At 33.6% G+C, this 16,602-nt stretch overlaps 3 protein-coding genes across 3 annotated transcripts; 2 read left to right on the forward strand and 1 right to left on the reverse strand.

Annotated features, from left to right (window-relative positions):
• Window positions 1-801: 801 nt before the first annotated feature.
• TRIADDRAFT_21033 (uncharacterized protein) lies at window positions 802-1,844 on the reverse strand (the record flags this gene model as incomplete). The annotated part of the gene is made up of 2 exons (XM_002109834.1): window positions 802-1,212; window positions 1,527-1,844. The coding sequence occupies 2 exons, from the start codon at window positions 1,842-1,844 to the stop codon at window positions 802-804; spliced, it is 729 nt and encodes a 242-aa protein (XP_002109870.1).
• Window positions 1,845-3,101: 1,257 nt separating this feature from the next.
• TRIADDRAFT_21873 (uncharacterized protein) lies at window positions 3,102-3,830 on the forward strand (the record flags this gene model as incomplete). Its single annotated transcript, XM_002109269.1, has 1 exon — window positions 3,102-3,830. The coding sequence occupies one exon, from the start codon at window positions 3,102-3,104 to the stop codon at window positions 3,828-3,830; it is 729 nt and encodes a 242-aa protein (XP_002109305.1).
• Window positions 3,831-5,422: 1,592 nt separating this feature from the next.
• TRIADDRAFT_53200 (uncharacterized protein) lies at window positions 5,423-7,494 on the forward strand (the record flags this gene model as incomplete). The annotated part of the gene is made up of 6 exons (XM_002109270.1): window positions 5,423-5,587; window positions 5,983-6,054; window positions 6,352-6,453; window positions 6,613-6,684; window positions 6,814-6,882; window positions 7,387-7,494. 6 exons carry the CDS (start codon window positions 5,423-5,425, stop codon window positions 7,492-7,494), a joined length of 588 nt encoding a protein of 195 aa, XP_002109306.1.
• Between the last annotated feature and the right edge of the window lie 9,108 nt (window positions 7,495-16,602).

The raw sequence follows: 16,602 nt of genomic DNA on the forward strand, positions 1-16,602 counted from the left end.
ATTAATTTACTCTTCTGATATATGAAGCCATGTTAGTATTGGAAAAATTTAAAATTTTGCCCTGTTCATGTGCTGTAGAAATTCACTCAATATGTATTGTATTTGCCAACAATACTACACTCCATATAACGGCTCTAAAAATTTTGTGAGTACAGTAGATTCAGGGTATTTTTTTATTATTATACAGTGGAATATGCAATAATTAATTGTGCAACTGTTTACTGAAGAAAATATCTTGAAGAAAAATTGAAATCTTCGACAAGTAATGAACGACATATTTTATTTATAAGTATATCAATACATAATGTAATGTGTTGAAGCGGAAACAGTAAAATCCTACGTTATGTTTTTTAATCTTAAGAGTTAATATCGTGAGATACTGCAAAAAAAGGCATTTTCAGTATATTAAATAGAGTCAAAAGTAGTTCGCATCACACGTTAAATACAAATCTTTTTCTGTGATGATGCATAATTTAAAAATAAAAATGACTATATTAAGCAATAGCAAATACGCACTGCATTCTGTACAATCTGAAATTCTTCAAGGTAACGGCCACACAGAGCTGATCGGATCAGTATTATTCTGTTAGAGGTGCCTTATAGCATTTGTATTTTATAGGTATAGTTCGGCCGTGATAACAAAAAATTGATATAAATTTCATATGAAACCAATTTCTGTTCAAAACATCCTACTTATCTGCATGACCTAATAAAATTGTAGATGAGTATTAATAAGTTCAGATATTTGTATTATAAGAAATAATTGCCCACAGAAACTATCAATAGTTTTGGAAATTATTGTTATGAGGCCATTTCCGCTCGAGAGTTGTCTCTTGGTGTTTCTCCATCATTTGATTTATCGATAGTGTAGTTGTCATCATTTTGTCTCTGTACTTTTGCATTTAAGATAGCAGTGCTAAATAAGCGGCAATATAATTCCAAGGAAGATAAGCTATCATCATTACCAGCAATCGGATAGGTGATAAGATTAGGATTACAATCAGTATCGACAATTCCAATACTTGGTATATTAGCCTGTGCAGATTCTCTTATTGCATCCATGTTGTATGGGACACTTAAAAAGATTATTAAATCAGGTAAACGAGGTACTGGTAGTAGTTTATGAGCGTTCGTCAGAATACCACCTCGCCATCTTTGTATAACGAAAAACTCTTGACATTCTCGTGCTGTCTTTTGTACAAGGTGTTGAAACTGCAAGTAGAATAAAATTGAATTTAATAACATTACTCATTCAATTTCAACAAAAATCGATGCGAACACGAAGCAGTTGCAACATTTGTATCTTTACTCGTGTACAAATTGTACAGTATAATAGCTGTCGACAGTAATATTGGTATAGAAGCCAGCATAAACATTGCGTAAAGTATTTTAGCATGGTTTGACAGCGAAAAAAAGTGTCAAGACTTTATCAACGTTTTTTTACATTCGTAAGGAAAGTGGAATAGTTTATAGTATTGGTGTGCATGAGAATCATTTATTTCATCGTGAGCGTTATTTTTCTTTACCTGAGGACGACAACAAACGAATAATATCACACCTTTGCGATATGCAATATGACTTGTTACATTTAAGGCCAGAAAAAGATGACGATCAGTCTCGTTTAAGTCGATAATATGATTGCCATGTCTATCACCGTAGATGTATTGCTTCATTAATGGATTCCAAACTCCAGTTTTATGGCCTAAATGTACGCCGGCGTCGAATAACGATTTGATACTGTAAAGCTGACGTACATCAAAAAAATCTTTGTGGGCTAGTGGATTGATACCTATAACAATAGATATAGATGAGAAGAAATATATAAGAATATGAACCGATATCATTATTAACTATTACCAATTTCTATTCTCGACTGTCATAACTACAAGGCTGATTTGCAGAAGAGAATGTACGTATGCCCACACGCTTACACGTTAACAGTTAACAACTTCACTATGCATTATTACAGCTACACATGTTACAGCTAGAGCTCAACAATCCCTTATTACTACAAACTACTGACAAATAGTCATAAAAGAAATAAAAATGATTGCGATAAGATTCTGGAGGAGAAAGTCCCTGACGATGTCAGAATCCATTTTTGCAAGCATCAAGGCAAATGAAGTTACCTGAGGGCTTACTTTCTGCCTTATCCAGTTTCCATGTAGTAGTAGAAAAGAGACATGATTGCCTATATAGCGTATTTCTACATGTCCACTGATTAGAATGGCAAACAAATGAGTTCCATTTCTGCAGCACTTGTCTAATCTTGGTACTCTTGTGCAACGCCATGATTCTATTTACTCTATACCATTTAGAGGACCTCAATTTCCTTCAACTTTATGCAAGCAACAGCATGGCTTACGCTGCGGCCAACGTGATCAAGGGCAGCACACACTACAGACCCTCATAGAGACCCTTATGGAGACCCTTATAGAGACCCTTATAGAGACCCTTATAGAGACCTTTATAGAGACCCTTATAGAGATCCTTATAGAGACCCTTATAGAGACCCTTATAGAGACCCTTATAGAGACCCTTATAGAGACCCTTTTTATAGAGACCCTTATAGAGACCCTTATAGAGACCCTTATAGAGACCCTTATAGAGACCCTTATAGAGACCCTATGAGGGTCTCTAGCACACACTGCGCAGTACTGTACTGTACGGCTTGACACCCATCATACTACAGTGTACTGTAGGGTACAGTACAAGACAGAGGGCTGTACGGTACACTGTACAGTACACTGTAGCCGATAGTACCAGTACAGTACTAGTACGGTACTAGTAACCAGGATCACGTGGGCCAACCGATATGGTACTAGACGTTTGTATGGACAGTAGTATCTATAACGCGAACTCTGACTGTGATAGTGATCAAGTGCAAGTAAAAGCGAGTGTTGGACGAGCAATAAATTCGCAAATTTCAAATCTCTCAAGCGAGCGACTTTAGATCTCAATCCTGCCAATTAATCTTGCTCATCCTACTGCAATTGATCTCATAAGAAGCAATATCTTTATTATTGTGAATCTGCTCGCATAGACTGTCTATCTTGAAGTACTACAGTATAGTTTGTATTAACAACAAGACGAAGAGCAAAATGGAGGCAATCTTTCATACTTTTGTCACTTCTTATTTTCTCAGCGAAGAATGTTATAAAGATCTTTTAATCAATTGGAATATAACCAATATTAGCTGTCTTAAGATGCTAATTAGTAAATCTTTAGGTTTTGCTATTGTAGTTGGGGCTGCTGTTGTAAAATTTCCTCAAATTATCAAGGTCTATCGTGCTGGTAGTGTTGAGGGTTTATCACTGCCGTCGTTGATCATGGAGTTGCTTGCAGTAGTGGTTAATGTGGCGTATAATGTTGTCAAAGGATTTCCTTTTAGTACATGGGGTGAAGGAGCCTTTCTTATGATTCAAACATCGATTCAAACTATGCAAATTTTATATTACCGCAAGCAACGTATACCTTTCTACTTGTTTCTACCTGTTCTTGCAGCTTTCTCCTACTTCTTAATCTCTGATTATTGTGGGCTTCCCTTGCTTAGCAAGTTAACCTGGGCATCGATGCCAACTATTGCTGCTAGCAAGCTAACGCAAATAGGCACTAACATTTATCATGGCTCTACTGGGCAGCTTTCGATGGTTACCATAGTTTTAATATTTGGTGGCTCCTTGGGCAGAGTATTTACAACTATCCAAGAAACAGCCGATCCCATCTTATTGACAACTTACATAGTGACATCTTCCTTAAATGGTGTCCTAGTAATGCAAATTATCTATTACTTTAATAATGTAATTGATAAAACTAAGAAGAAATTGTAGATTTGTAATGTGATACCGCTATATTGAGCTAAATCTAACCATATTGCCAAGCACGAGTTGATGATGACATTATTTAAACTACTATCTTTGTCAGCACTCGGTAATATGCAATAGGACCTCTTAACTTAAAAGTGTAATACTCGTTGTTTTGACGGATTAATTGATTGATTGTTGTCGAATGGATTTCCGATTAGGATCAGATTAGCACTTGCAATTTCATATCAAGTTATCGTAGGTCCCACAAAGAAAGCCAATCGACTTGAAATTTTGAAGTATTTTATCATTTACATTCAATAAAAGCGTCACAAAATAAACTGTAAGGAATATTTACGTATAGTTAATATAAATGGACTTTGTGTACAGTACACTGTATAGTGTATAGTGTGCACTATGGAAGAAAAGAAATGAACGAATAAGATGATCCCTGTCTGTGGATATTAATTTACTTGAGTTTATCAACCTGCTCTTTTAATTCTATTGCATTAACATCACATTATAGAAGCTGTAAATATTAAATTGCTTGAGTTTATCAACTTGTTAAGCTATTTTAATTGTATTGTATCAACATCGCATTATAGAAGTTTACAGCGAATTGTCTTGAGTACGCAATATTAGCTAGCACAGTGTCATTTTGCCTCTAGCTATTTCAATATTGAGAACATTTTTAATAATTAATTTGCGCTACTCTGAGGCATCCTAATGATGATGATCGTTTCGCTTCACTATTCCCTAGAAATTTTCAAGATTACCAGTATTGCTTTTAAAAAGGCCAGCTATATCATGGATATATACTGTAGTACTGTATGTGTTAATGACTCGCTCTTAAGTAGAACTAGCGCTTTGGTTGCTGTAATTAATTTTGAGTGCTTTCTGAAACGCCTTACGTATTTCGCAAGTTCTGTATATATATCGTCTAGATATAGCGGGTACACAGACAGAATTCATGTGCATACAGTATCATACTCTAGTAACAGAGAAGTAGCACAAGCAGTAAGGGTCTCTAGAGAGCACTAATGATGATAGCTCAAATATTGACATCATGCTTTTTTCATTACCATCGGTAGCCCCCATTCCTCTTGTTCTTTGCTAGGCTGCATCGACATCATCTAGCAAAATTTTGTCTAGGCACACAGACACAATTTATCTGCATGCAGCATCATATACTAGCAACAGAGAGACAGTATAAGTAGTGTATTGAGAGGCCTAATGATGACAGAGCAAATCCTTTCTCCAATATTGACACCACACGTTTTATTTCTTGGTAGCGCCTTGTTTCCTTATTGGAGGCCAGCTCTTGGACTGGAAAATCGACTTCAAATCGTTATTTCGTTCCTGTTGTTCCTCGTCGATATATATATATATATATACTCTACTCTACCGAGTCATATCTAGTAGGGTACTGTACCGTGTCCTGTAGTACCGTCCATAGTAGTCATACATTGATATATTACGCTACAAAAGAACTGTACAAGCAGACGAAAGCGAGAGCAGCTACCTGAAGCAATGCCCACCGCATCGCAGTAAGATACTAATCTATTGCAGAGAAATTATCATTACTTTAGCCATTTCTACCATTGATGCATTAACAATCGATGGACGAATTTCAAAAGCAAAAAAATCGGTGCTTATCATCGACAGACAACAGTATCAAAGGTAGTATCGATGCAAAGATTTTATCTTTAGTCCAGCTAATCAATGAAAACAAGGATTACTTTACAACTAGCTCCTGCTCTGGCAGAATAATGATATTCCGAAAGGTAAATGTTACAATGTTGAAACAGACTAGGTGGCAATACAAGTACTCAGTTTTTCAGCTCTATGATAAATCATTGTATTGCAGTTGTCATTAACTTTGATAGCTATCGCTTGTAATCGAGGTCAATAGTATACCTCTGTGTCAGCGAATATTACTGTACTGTCATGGTTTACATTTTACAACCTCTGCCTTCCTATAAATCCCTTACGATATATTATTCGTAAAATCAAAATGAATGCATTTTATGCAATATTTTACGGTAATTATGTATGCAAGTCATACTAGAAGAAGAGTGCATTAGAAGTATGATGTTCTAAGAGGTCAATGTTGAACTACGTATGCTAACAAGGAAATGAAAATAATTATTATTATTAATATCAATCGAAAAATATATAGGTTAATCAGCTGAAAAGCAAGAACTGCGAAAGTTTATTCGTCACGCATGACAGCATTACTGAGGATGATGTGGTATGCATGAATAATTTAATGTTGTAGTACTTTACAGAACTTCTATTAATTATTCGTACAATTCATGACTGCAATATTATTCAATAATCTATAAATTCATTATCGTCCACATATTAAATGCAGATACATGCATTGATAAAATGAATCTACAACACAATCAATGATATGCACTGCACTGTATTTGGCCTATAGACAGTAGTATTGAAATTTCTTCGCTGAAATAAAATTTTCTCTTTATTGGGTAATATCAATTCAAAATTACCAAACTAAGCAGTATTGTATTTCTGCTTCCTTCAGAATTTCTTACTCAATGGTCAGATTGAAGATAGTGTAATCTTTAAATTTGAGCCGTTTGTCCTTCATGTTCAATGCAGAACTATGAATCACGCTCGTTTACTGGTAAGAACGATGATTCTTAGTATTTCTAGTTTTTTTCAGCCAGTTTCAATAGAACTGATAATGTTGGTCCTTACTAAACATTTTCTTGCAGTTTTATACCAGCATTTAAAGCTATACCGCATTCTTTTCACTATTTAATTGCTATTTCAATTATAATAGCTAAAGGTAGCCTTGACCTCAGGATTTCGAAATTCTGGCATCGTTTTGGGTAAAAAAGAACGCTTAATAGTGGTAATTTAAAGTCCGAACTTCTATATTGTTGTCATTTTGTGACCGAAATTTTATTTTATCTTAGCATAATTTATAGTCATTAATAATTATTTACCAGATACGTAGTAAATCTATTGTTCATTTAATTAGGCTGTTCGTAGCACTCAAACCCTAGAAGTACCATTGACAAATCAAGGCGCTATGCTAATATCACAAGATGTAAGTGATAGTAAGATGAAGTAGCACCGCTTATTTATAAACTTCAACTACGATGATAGATCTTTTCACGTGGTATACGAAAGACAGTTTTCAATTGAAAGTGTTTTCACATTTAAATCTACTTTGCATTATACAGTACCTATATTTTCTACTACAAGTAGCCAACGAAAAAATGGATGATAATGATTTAAGGATTCGAAAGTAAATCAACTTTTTACATCTTACGAAAATGTACTGCTTTCTTACTATTACTATAGTTTTAAGCTAATATACTTGCCTTGACTCCACTCAAATAATGCACATAGGTTCGAAGTTAGCTTCCATTCTACGACGTTATCAGAAGGTTGGGTTTGTGCAATACTGTATAAGATTTTAAGATAAGGGTTAGCGTACGAGTATTACACAACCTGTATATAGGACAGCCAGTACAGCCTTAGATACAATGTAAGTTCTAAAATCCTTCAGAAGGAGATTTAACGTGCTTTATATCCCTATTTTATCTAGAAACGAAATGTAAGAAATCAAAATCAAGTACTCGACGAAGCCAAAAGGATTCACTGCAATCGGTCTGCTACTGCACTTGTCTATATCCCATGTATTATACTGTTTTAGTTATCGTCAGGAATTAGTAAAGAAAATAGAATACTTTTCATAGTAGCCATATAAATTACTATTTGTTATTAAATAAAATACCTTATGTTACAACTTTGCTTTAATTAAGGTATCAACTGCTCAAGCGTCTACGAAAAATTGTAGTTATGAGGATGGCCTACTTAATTTTTCCGATCTATTTAAAGAATCTGATTTTTAGTTTTATTTTGAACACCTGAAAGTTCCAAGTTATTTAAGGGAAACTTTGGTACCATTGAATTTTGTATAAACTAATGTCGAGATGATGGTATCACTGATAAAATTTCAAAATTTGATTACCGTAGCATGGTGAAGTGAATACGGCGCTTATGTTTACAATTACCACTGTAATCTGAATATCTACTCTAAGATTGTAATAGAACTTAAAGTTAGACCTATAAATCTTGAATAATAGCTTACTCTGTAGTTTTCTATTTTCTTAGGTGCTCTACAGTACAATGAGTACAGTATGCAACTATATATATTACTGTATGTAATTACGTTCTTAACTTTATTAAGAAGAAATTCATCTCATAATGGTATCCCACGTTACTGCAGAAGACACCTTGGATGGAACTTGCGTTACTTTAAAGGTGTCGGCAGTTCGGTGCCTGTTATACGTTAAATGGGACGCAGGAAACGTAATTAATATACATTATGTAAATATGGTCAATCGTGCCCACAAAACATTCGACTTTATCATGTAGGCTATATTTAATACTAAAGAGCATATTCCACAAATAAGTTCAATCTAGAATTAAGCATTTAAGTTAAGTAATATTTTAAAATGCATAAAATTATATGCTATGGTAATCTAAATATTGATTATCGTCCATCTAAAAAGAAATTTAAATCCTACATAATGATCCACGTACATGAATTAGTATGCAGCTTATTGCATATCATATCGGTTGTTCAATAAAATAAGTTACTATCGTAACGCGACTTATTACACACTGGTCTATGTTGCTAAATGAGAACCTTCTAAAACCTGCAGGATACTGCCAGAGACCGTAATTTTAATAATTTAAAATAATTAATAAGCTTCAAACACATATTTAGATAGGATAATTTCTCACACCCTTTACTAGCGCTTTTGCTTGTAGGATTCACTTAATTACCACAGGTATTATAGGAGCTCAAAATCAATAGCGCATTACAGAAGGTTTAATATAACATTAGAAACTTCGTTACACTATTTAAAGTAATGTTCTAACAATTGCACTCTTGTTTGCTAGCAGTGTACTACTATTTACTATATCGCCTTCATTCCTAGGATATCCCTAAAATTTGTGTCATGCCATTAAATAGATTACCCTAAACAAAGCAACAGACCTTTGGATCAAATTTGCAAAACGAGACATAATGAAAACATACAAATTATTAGCAGACACTTATTCAGCAGGGGTACTAAACTACTGAATTATTGCATGATGAAAATTTTGCGATAACACCCAGACTGTCAAGACTAGACGCCTAAACAAACTAATTTTAGTCCTATGTCGTTGCACTTTTCTTCTCTTTATATGTATAGACTTAGATATTAATAGCACCCTTTAGTTGTTTTTAATTGAAACCACACGCGTGTTTTAAAAATTGTTCTTAGATTGTATTAACCATTTACAGAGTCATCATCACGTAAGAGACATTTTTTTGCATCGGTGCATACCTGGCCTTATATACGGGTGTACGCAAAGATGATATCGAAATACAACCAACTAATTTATGCAGGATTACGACAATAACTAATAACAGAGGGGACAAATTGCTATTATTGTACTTTGACCTGAACTAGTTGTAATAAAAATCATAGCTATACTCTCAATAAGATATTTCAATAAAATTTGCTACGGTTGTCGTAAATATTATGTTTAAATTTATGGATAATTTACAAGCATTAAATTCATCATAATAACTGTATATTGATTCTGGGTTTACAGTGTACGTACGTTGACATTCCGTATTGAAATTCAAGTGAGAACATTAAAAGAAGCCACACAGTGTTTTATGGATATGAAGCACGTCGAAGGTATAAGCTTCTAATAAGCCAGTATTCTCAATTTTTAATTAAAGTGTAAATATGTTCTTAAGCAGGAAATTTCAAGTATTATAAGCAATTTTTACAAAATTAAAACTTCAGTTAAAAAAAACGTCAAAGTTGGCAAGAAATATTTTTTTTTAGCATGTATCCCTCGTTATCACAAACGCTGTACTATTTGTGTGTCATATATTAGGCTACCAATAGATTGTTTTATTTATTCAGCGTATTACATATGCATGAGATAGCGAAGATGCATACGTATTAAGATTACTTGATAAATAAATACCGTAAGTGATGTAGGGCTTATTATCAGAGCATGCAGACATACGATAACTCCCCATGGCGGAATTAGTATGGATAGGGTCGGAAAGTGTTTATTTCTGCAGTTAACTAATGCTGTTTAATTAATGTATTAATTAAATGTTTAGTTCATTCAGTATATTTACAAATTTGTAAAATTAATTATTAAATCTTCAGCAATTTAAAATGTTTTTGAATAATCAAAGCTCGGAATAGCCTATTTAAGACGGTATGTAGGCACATTTTAACCATAAGGAATAATTCATGATTGCAAGATAATTAAGTTCAATGAGTTCAGCAAAGAAAATTCTGAAAAATAAGGTCAAAACTTGATGATTGCATTAAAATCCTAACGCTCAATAAATATCGTCGTGAATTTAAGTCATCAAGATTATAGAGTAACAATAACCTAACATATTAGTGTTTCAGATTTCACGGATGTAATGTTTATTATGTGATATACTCGTATGGTAGTTATTATTGGGTAAAATTAGGTGATAATCGCGTGTCGTGTAATTCTTGAGAATTCACAAAATAAAGAGAGAACATTGACTTATCGATTTTGAGTACGAGATATAACGGTTACGTATACCGTAAATTTAAATTCCATGCTAACAATGATGTATCGATATATTCTATAGGACTGTATGAGTGTAGCACTTGAGCCTTTCTACTCTTAAATCTAAGGCGATAAAATATTGCTGATGCATAATCACAATAAATAGATATCCTAGTAGTTATTATTATACATGCAATAATCCCTTTAAAACTATGCATTGAACGGTGAATGCTCGCGAATAATGAAACCAAATTAACAAATCACGGAGGAACAATATTCCGACTTGATTCGGTTTGTAGCATATTTCATAGCCTTTTCAGCAATGTCAATACATATATATGTATACATATATATTCACTCTTCTATCTTCCTATTTCGCGAGAGAATACACAATCTTTATTGCACAGATCGCTTCTATTCAGTGCTAATAATAAGCAGTTTAATACAAATCAACAAATATTATGAATAGGTTTTGAAAAGGTGATAGACTTCGAAAATTTCAAGTTCTTAAAAGAAGACTAGAACTTAGTCAATAAACTATGAATAACTCAATCCATTCATTACTTCGGCCTATTTTACCATAGCGTAATAAAGACGGATGTATAATACTTATGCAAAAAAGTGATCATACTACAAGAATATATCAATCGAGTACCCTGCTACTGATATAAACGATCTTTAGATAATTAGGATGGAATGATGCTGAAAGACACTCACCAATATAGCTCCATAGTACAAACTATACTATGTGGCAATTGCACAAGTATTATTAGCATTTCCCTGTATCAATTATAACGTCACTAATTAATGTAGAAAATAGAGGGTTAGCCGCCTAGGTACACTTGCGAGCATCTGGGCTAGATTTGAACTGTGCAAAGATCTTCTCATCAGCGATGTATCGGTATCTCAGCTGATAAATTACAACTTGGATGATCACGATTTCATTACCATGGCAGAAATACGAAATCAAGCTATTTTTCCCAGTAAGAGATACTGGTCAATAATTGCTACCGACCATATTTCGCTATCTTAATTAAAGATTAGGCTCCTATCATATACGCGTAAATACAGCATTACATCACAAGTTCGGACTCAAATATTTCTGCATATTTAGAAAAAGTAGACTATTAACATGATCTATGGCAATATACTGTACATAAATATTTATAATTATCATTATACAAAATCACAGGTATACTGGTAGATATAATTAAGATTTTCAGTAATGTCAATCAATCGAGCAAGTCCTCGATGCATTTACAATACATAGATAAAATGCAAGATATCACAGTTATGTATTGATAATTTGAGTATAGCAAAAATACAGTGCAGTGATGATCACTTGGAGTCTTCCTTTGGGATTTTAATTGTTATCTATCTCCATTTGATGTTCTTTAACTAGTTGATTTCCCTTTTGTAAAGATTTATTACTACTTGATCCTACTACAAATAGAAAAGCAAAATTCCAATTTAATTGAGGTATCCATAACATGAGCGCAGAAGCATAAAAATACTTTAAATTTCCTTATCCTATCCTATTACTAGTAGTACATCATTCCTGTCGCTGCATCTTAACTTAAGTTCAGCAAAAGGTGATTACGTGTAGGATTACATAATACATAATACAGGTGGTAAGAATTCGACAAAATTTAACTATGTACTATTAGAATATTTACTTATAACTACAACAAAATAACTTACTGCATCCAACAAATAACGTACTAGACGAAGTTATACGGTACCTAAAGTACCTCACAATGTAGTAGACATTAATGCCTAGGAATTATACTGTAATACGTTGGATACCTTCTATGTCCATTTGTGATTTCGCTAGTTCAACTTTAGCTAGGCGCTTTCGATACAGTCTTAACTTCTTTCCGGATAGAACAATATTGGCATTAGGATTACTTCTGTAAAATTTCCATTAATATGTAAACATAAGTTTAACATACGTATGACGGGGTTCGATTATGAGTTCGTGGCTGATGTTAATTTACAATACAGCATAGAGAATAGAGGAACATACGAGCATCAGAAGGTTTTACATGCTAATGTGCTATCACCTGTTCTGCTTTGCAACATCAAGGCTTGAATTCATAGTAGCAGCACGATTAGAAGGATCCCGTGTAGTTTTTTTCAGGTTTTTATAATGAGTTTTATGACTTTGGCGCTTCCTTACAGCTTTCTTGTCTTTTTTCTTCTGCAAATACGAAATGAAACAAGATTATCTGCGTTCATATAGGGACTCAGCAAGCTACAGTAGTACTGTACTGTGGTTACGCATACACCTGCTACACGTACTATAGTCTTATTATTAACCTAATCACAATTTTATTTTAATCGATGAATGATTGAATAATCTTGTTGTACCGCACTTACATTGTAACCCATGTTAGCCAATATGAAAATCACTGTTGTAGAAAATTTTTTTGTGTAGCTAGCTGATGTTGCTGATTCCAGGGCCTCTAATTCTAATTTGTGATCCAAGCGAGGGCAAGAGTCAGTGAGAAAGGGCAGAAATGCTGTACAGTACTGTACACTGTAATATAGTACAGTACAATACTGTACTGTAGTTCCTTCTAAAATACTGTACTGTACTGTAGCCTAACGTCACTAACTGCGCATATACAATTTTTAACAGTAAATTAGGTGCAACCTCTTAAGTCCTTCCTCTTTCGTCATCATAAGCTCTCTAGGCAAAACTTTCAGAAGCTAACCTTCATCTGTCAATTATTCTTCAACGGATCACTACCGGAGTGAAAGAATCAAAATGCTACCAGGGAAGCTGTCCAGGATTGAATTAAAAATGAACAACTTGCAAGAATTTGAAAATAGTAGGAAAAAAAATGATAAAGCTCAAGTCGAAATGGATGATAGTCTGAATGAGCAACAGCAGAGAAATGGTGGTGATCATGTTAAGGACAGAATTGCAAGACAACACGAAAGGATTGGCTACGTTCCTCAAGTAGTCACAAACGACGCCCATGTCAATATTCGTGAAAGTTAATGTGATAACCCTTCTAAAACTGGCGAAATACATGTTATTTATAAGCTCTTCTTACTGTATGCAAATTGCAATAATAATACGTGTTATAATTATTGTTCCGTAGACTCCACTGCCATGTACTGTAGTGTACTGTACATAAGATAGAATATTCATTAATGTATAAATGTATGGACACCAAAAATTATTCAGGATAACTGAAGTACATACTGCATACTAGAGTTGGATACTGTAAATTATAAACTACTCTGTCCTGTTAAACATCTGCTTCCATTATTACACCAACGGAGAATTTCGATATTACAAACAAGAAATTTATGCTAGCAGCTAGTTTATACCCGCTGTTGAGGATGGTTGCATTTGTACCTTCTAATAAATTACACAGCTATCAATGTTACTGCAACGTGATAGATAGTACTATCGATAAAACTACTGTGATTAGTCATATACAATACTGTGCATGATTGTATTACTTAGTGGGCTGTGATTTGCTAATTTCTGTTGGCTGCGGTTAATGCGCAACTGGTGTAATGTCGAAGTAGTTTACTGATACTGCACTAGGCTTTGTATGGAATCACCGTTGCAACGATGCTCGCACTGTTTTTTTTATCACTGGATTTTGTAACATGATCAAAGTACTCATTACTAAATATACTTAACCGCAGTTCAGAAATCTAAAAGCTTTCTACTATCATGTATCTCTATCTCTAATGCGTGTCACTATGATCTACTAGTATTCATATTCTTAAAATGTAACGTCAAAAAATGTTAAAGAAAACAAGATTATACTACACGTATGCTGCCAGTTATACTTTCTATCGAGGCATACCGACTAAAAGTATGTTTATATGCCGACCTGCAGCGCCCTCTTCTCAATAGGAGCTCACGACATTAGAATATCAACCAAGCCTATTGACGGGGCATAACCTCAACTTGTTTCTCAACAACATCGATTCGTTTTAATATTTTCTAAATTTTATACTACTTACATCGAAAGAAGCGTTGTAATCATGTATTTACTATTTCAGGATTCTTTTTCTACATTTGCCTATAATTAAAAAAATTTACTATAATTACTACTGTAACCCTACTTGCTGTACTTCACTAAAAAGCTAAAAATAAACAAAAAATAATACTGCAATACATTGTCGCGGAATGAAAAGTTGTCGAATATTTTATTAGTCTATTTCTATCTAGCCTTTTAAATTATGGCTCTTTACATGAGGATATAGCGTACATAAAATGACGCTATGTGCTCCAGGTCATATCCTACCTACTAAATGTCCAGGCGTTAACCTGAAAATTTCGTTCTTACATCCAAGCTTCTGTGATTACTCAGCAAAAAGCTAGAAGCGTATCTATTCGTAGGTAATCTCAACCATGGACTACTAGAAACTCTCCGACGTGATACTCCTCCACAATGAAAGGCCACATACGGCCATTGCATAATATTGCAACCGTAGTTACAATCACTGTAACAAAATATAAAATCTCTTACTGTCTTTACCTAAACCTTAATGCCAAATGCATTTCCTTTACAATAAAACGTATACATGCCTTCTGTAGTACATAGCAGTATTAAATATCAGCACTGCAAATCGATAGTATGAGGTTCTCTGAAGATATTTGTCAGAGTGATTCATTATCATACGTATAAATAAAAGTATAATGCTGTCTTTAACTTCTATTGGTATGAACTGAACATCGATCACACATGGATCGTTGTAACAATCTTTTACAGACGTTAGAGTACTTTTTGTTTACGAATAACTCTCCAGTCAATTAACATGTTGACAAAACAAATTACAAATGATGTACATTTCCTGTAACTGAGGCATCATTTTCATAATTTATCATTTACACTGATATGGATCCATTCCAATATCACAATACTTTACATATATTATATAATAATATACGCAAATAAAAAAAAATCGCCATGCAGTCACGCCATTGCACTGTACTTTAATAAGATCTTATTCATATTGCTAAACGACTTAATTCCGACGAATTACATGCCTTAGTATAAATTTACAGTATATGCATACTATAGACCTATGTTATCAGCCGATGAAAGACGGAAAAATAGCAACTTTTAATGTTAAGAATTTTTTCTGTATTGTTAATTTTCTAATACAAACATCTTACCGTATTTTACTGTAATCTTATCGTTGGTGGCATAGCGAATTTTAAAGATGTAATAGCTCGTCTAATTAATTATCGTACTTAATACTATCGCTGTTAGCCACTAAAATTACTCCGACTTCTGCTTCCTGAATAGATTAGTTAATTGTTAGACAAAAAGTCCTAATAAAAAATTGCTAATCCAAATCTAATCTACCCACAGTATGCTAATATGCAATACTGTACTATTTATATTATTCAATTCTACTAATACCCATCTTTTATTTGCAAAATAAGAGCAAAGAGCAGACAAGCCGAAACAATCTCTTTGATATTACTATTTCGTATCGCTATAACCTCGAGAAATCGTTGCAGTATAAACAAGTCGATGACCTAGCATAATAGAGATTACCAAATTATGAATTTATTATCCCTCACGTAATAGCATAAAGCCCTTGTAATGTTTGTCCTAATGTTCCTTGCTGACAAAGATAATTATTGTGATAGCTATTTGACGTAATAAGTATTTTGTTAGGCTTAAATGATGGATTATGGATAGCACAAACATTGAACCTGACGCTATTTTTTTTAGTTAATATTTTTAAATATTTTAGTCATAGCCTGTGCGATTATTGTATTAAGAAATTAATTTTCTTGACGTGCAAGTGGTAGTAAACGATTTACCCTATCCAAACCCTTTCAAGATCAGACGCGTCGGATTTGGAGATCATTTGAAAAAAATGCGAGCTTTGACTCTATTCCAGCAAGCTCACTGATTTTGTTTCAAAATAATTTATATAGTCACAAGTTGTATGGCATTGAAGATCTGCTACCTTCAGCATTTAGTTTATGAGAATAGATTTACACAACCCAAAAATTGACATACATGGATTTAATTTATTGCTATATAACGTTAGTAAAAGATAGTAAAGAACATACTGGCTCAAACACGTATTTAGATCGCTAGGAATCTTAATGGAACACGTAATTTTACTTTGACGATAGTCTCGTGTCTAGTTACTATCGAAACACAGACTCGTATCATAACAATCATGTTGATTA

This window comes from Trichoplax adhaerens, genomic scaffold (genome assembly GCF_000150275.1).
Source record: "Trichoplax adhaerens TRIADscaffold_2 genomic scaffold, whole genome shotgun sequence".
NCBI classification, from domain to species: domain Eukaryota; kingdom Metazoa; phylum Placozoa; class Uniplacotomia; order Trichoplacea; family Trichoplacidae; genus Trichoplax; species Trichoplax adhaerens.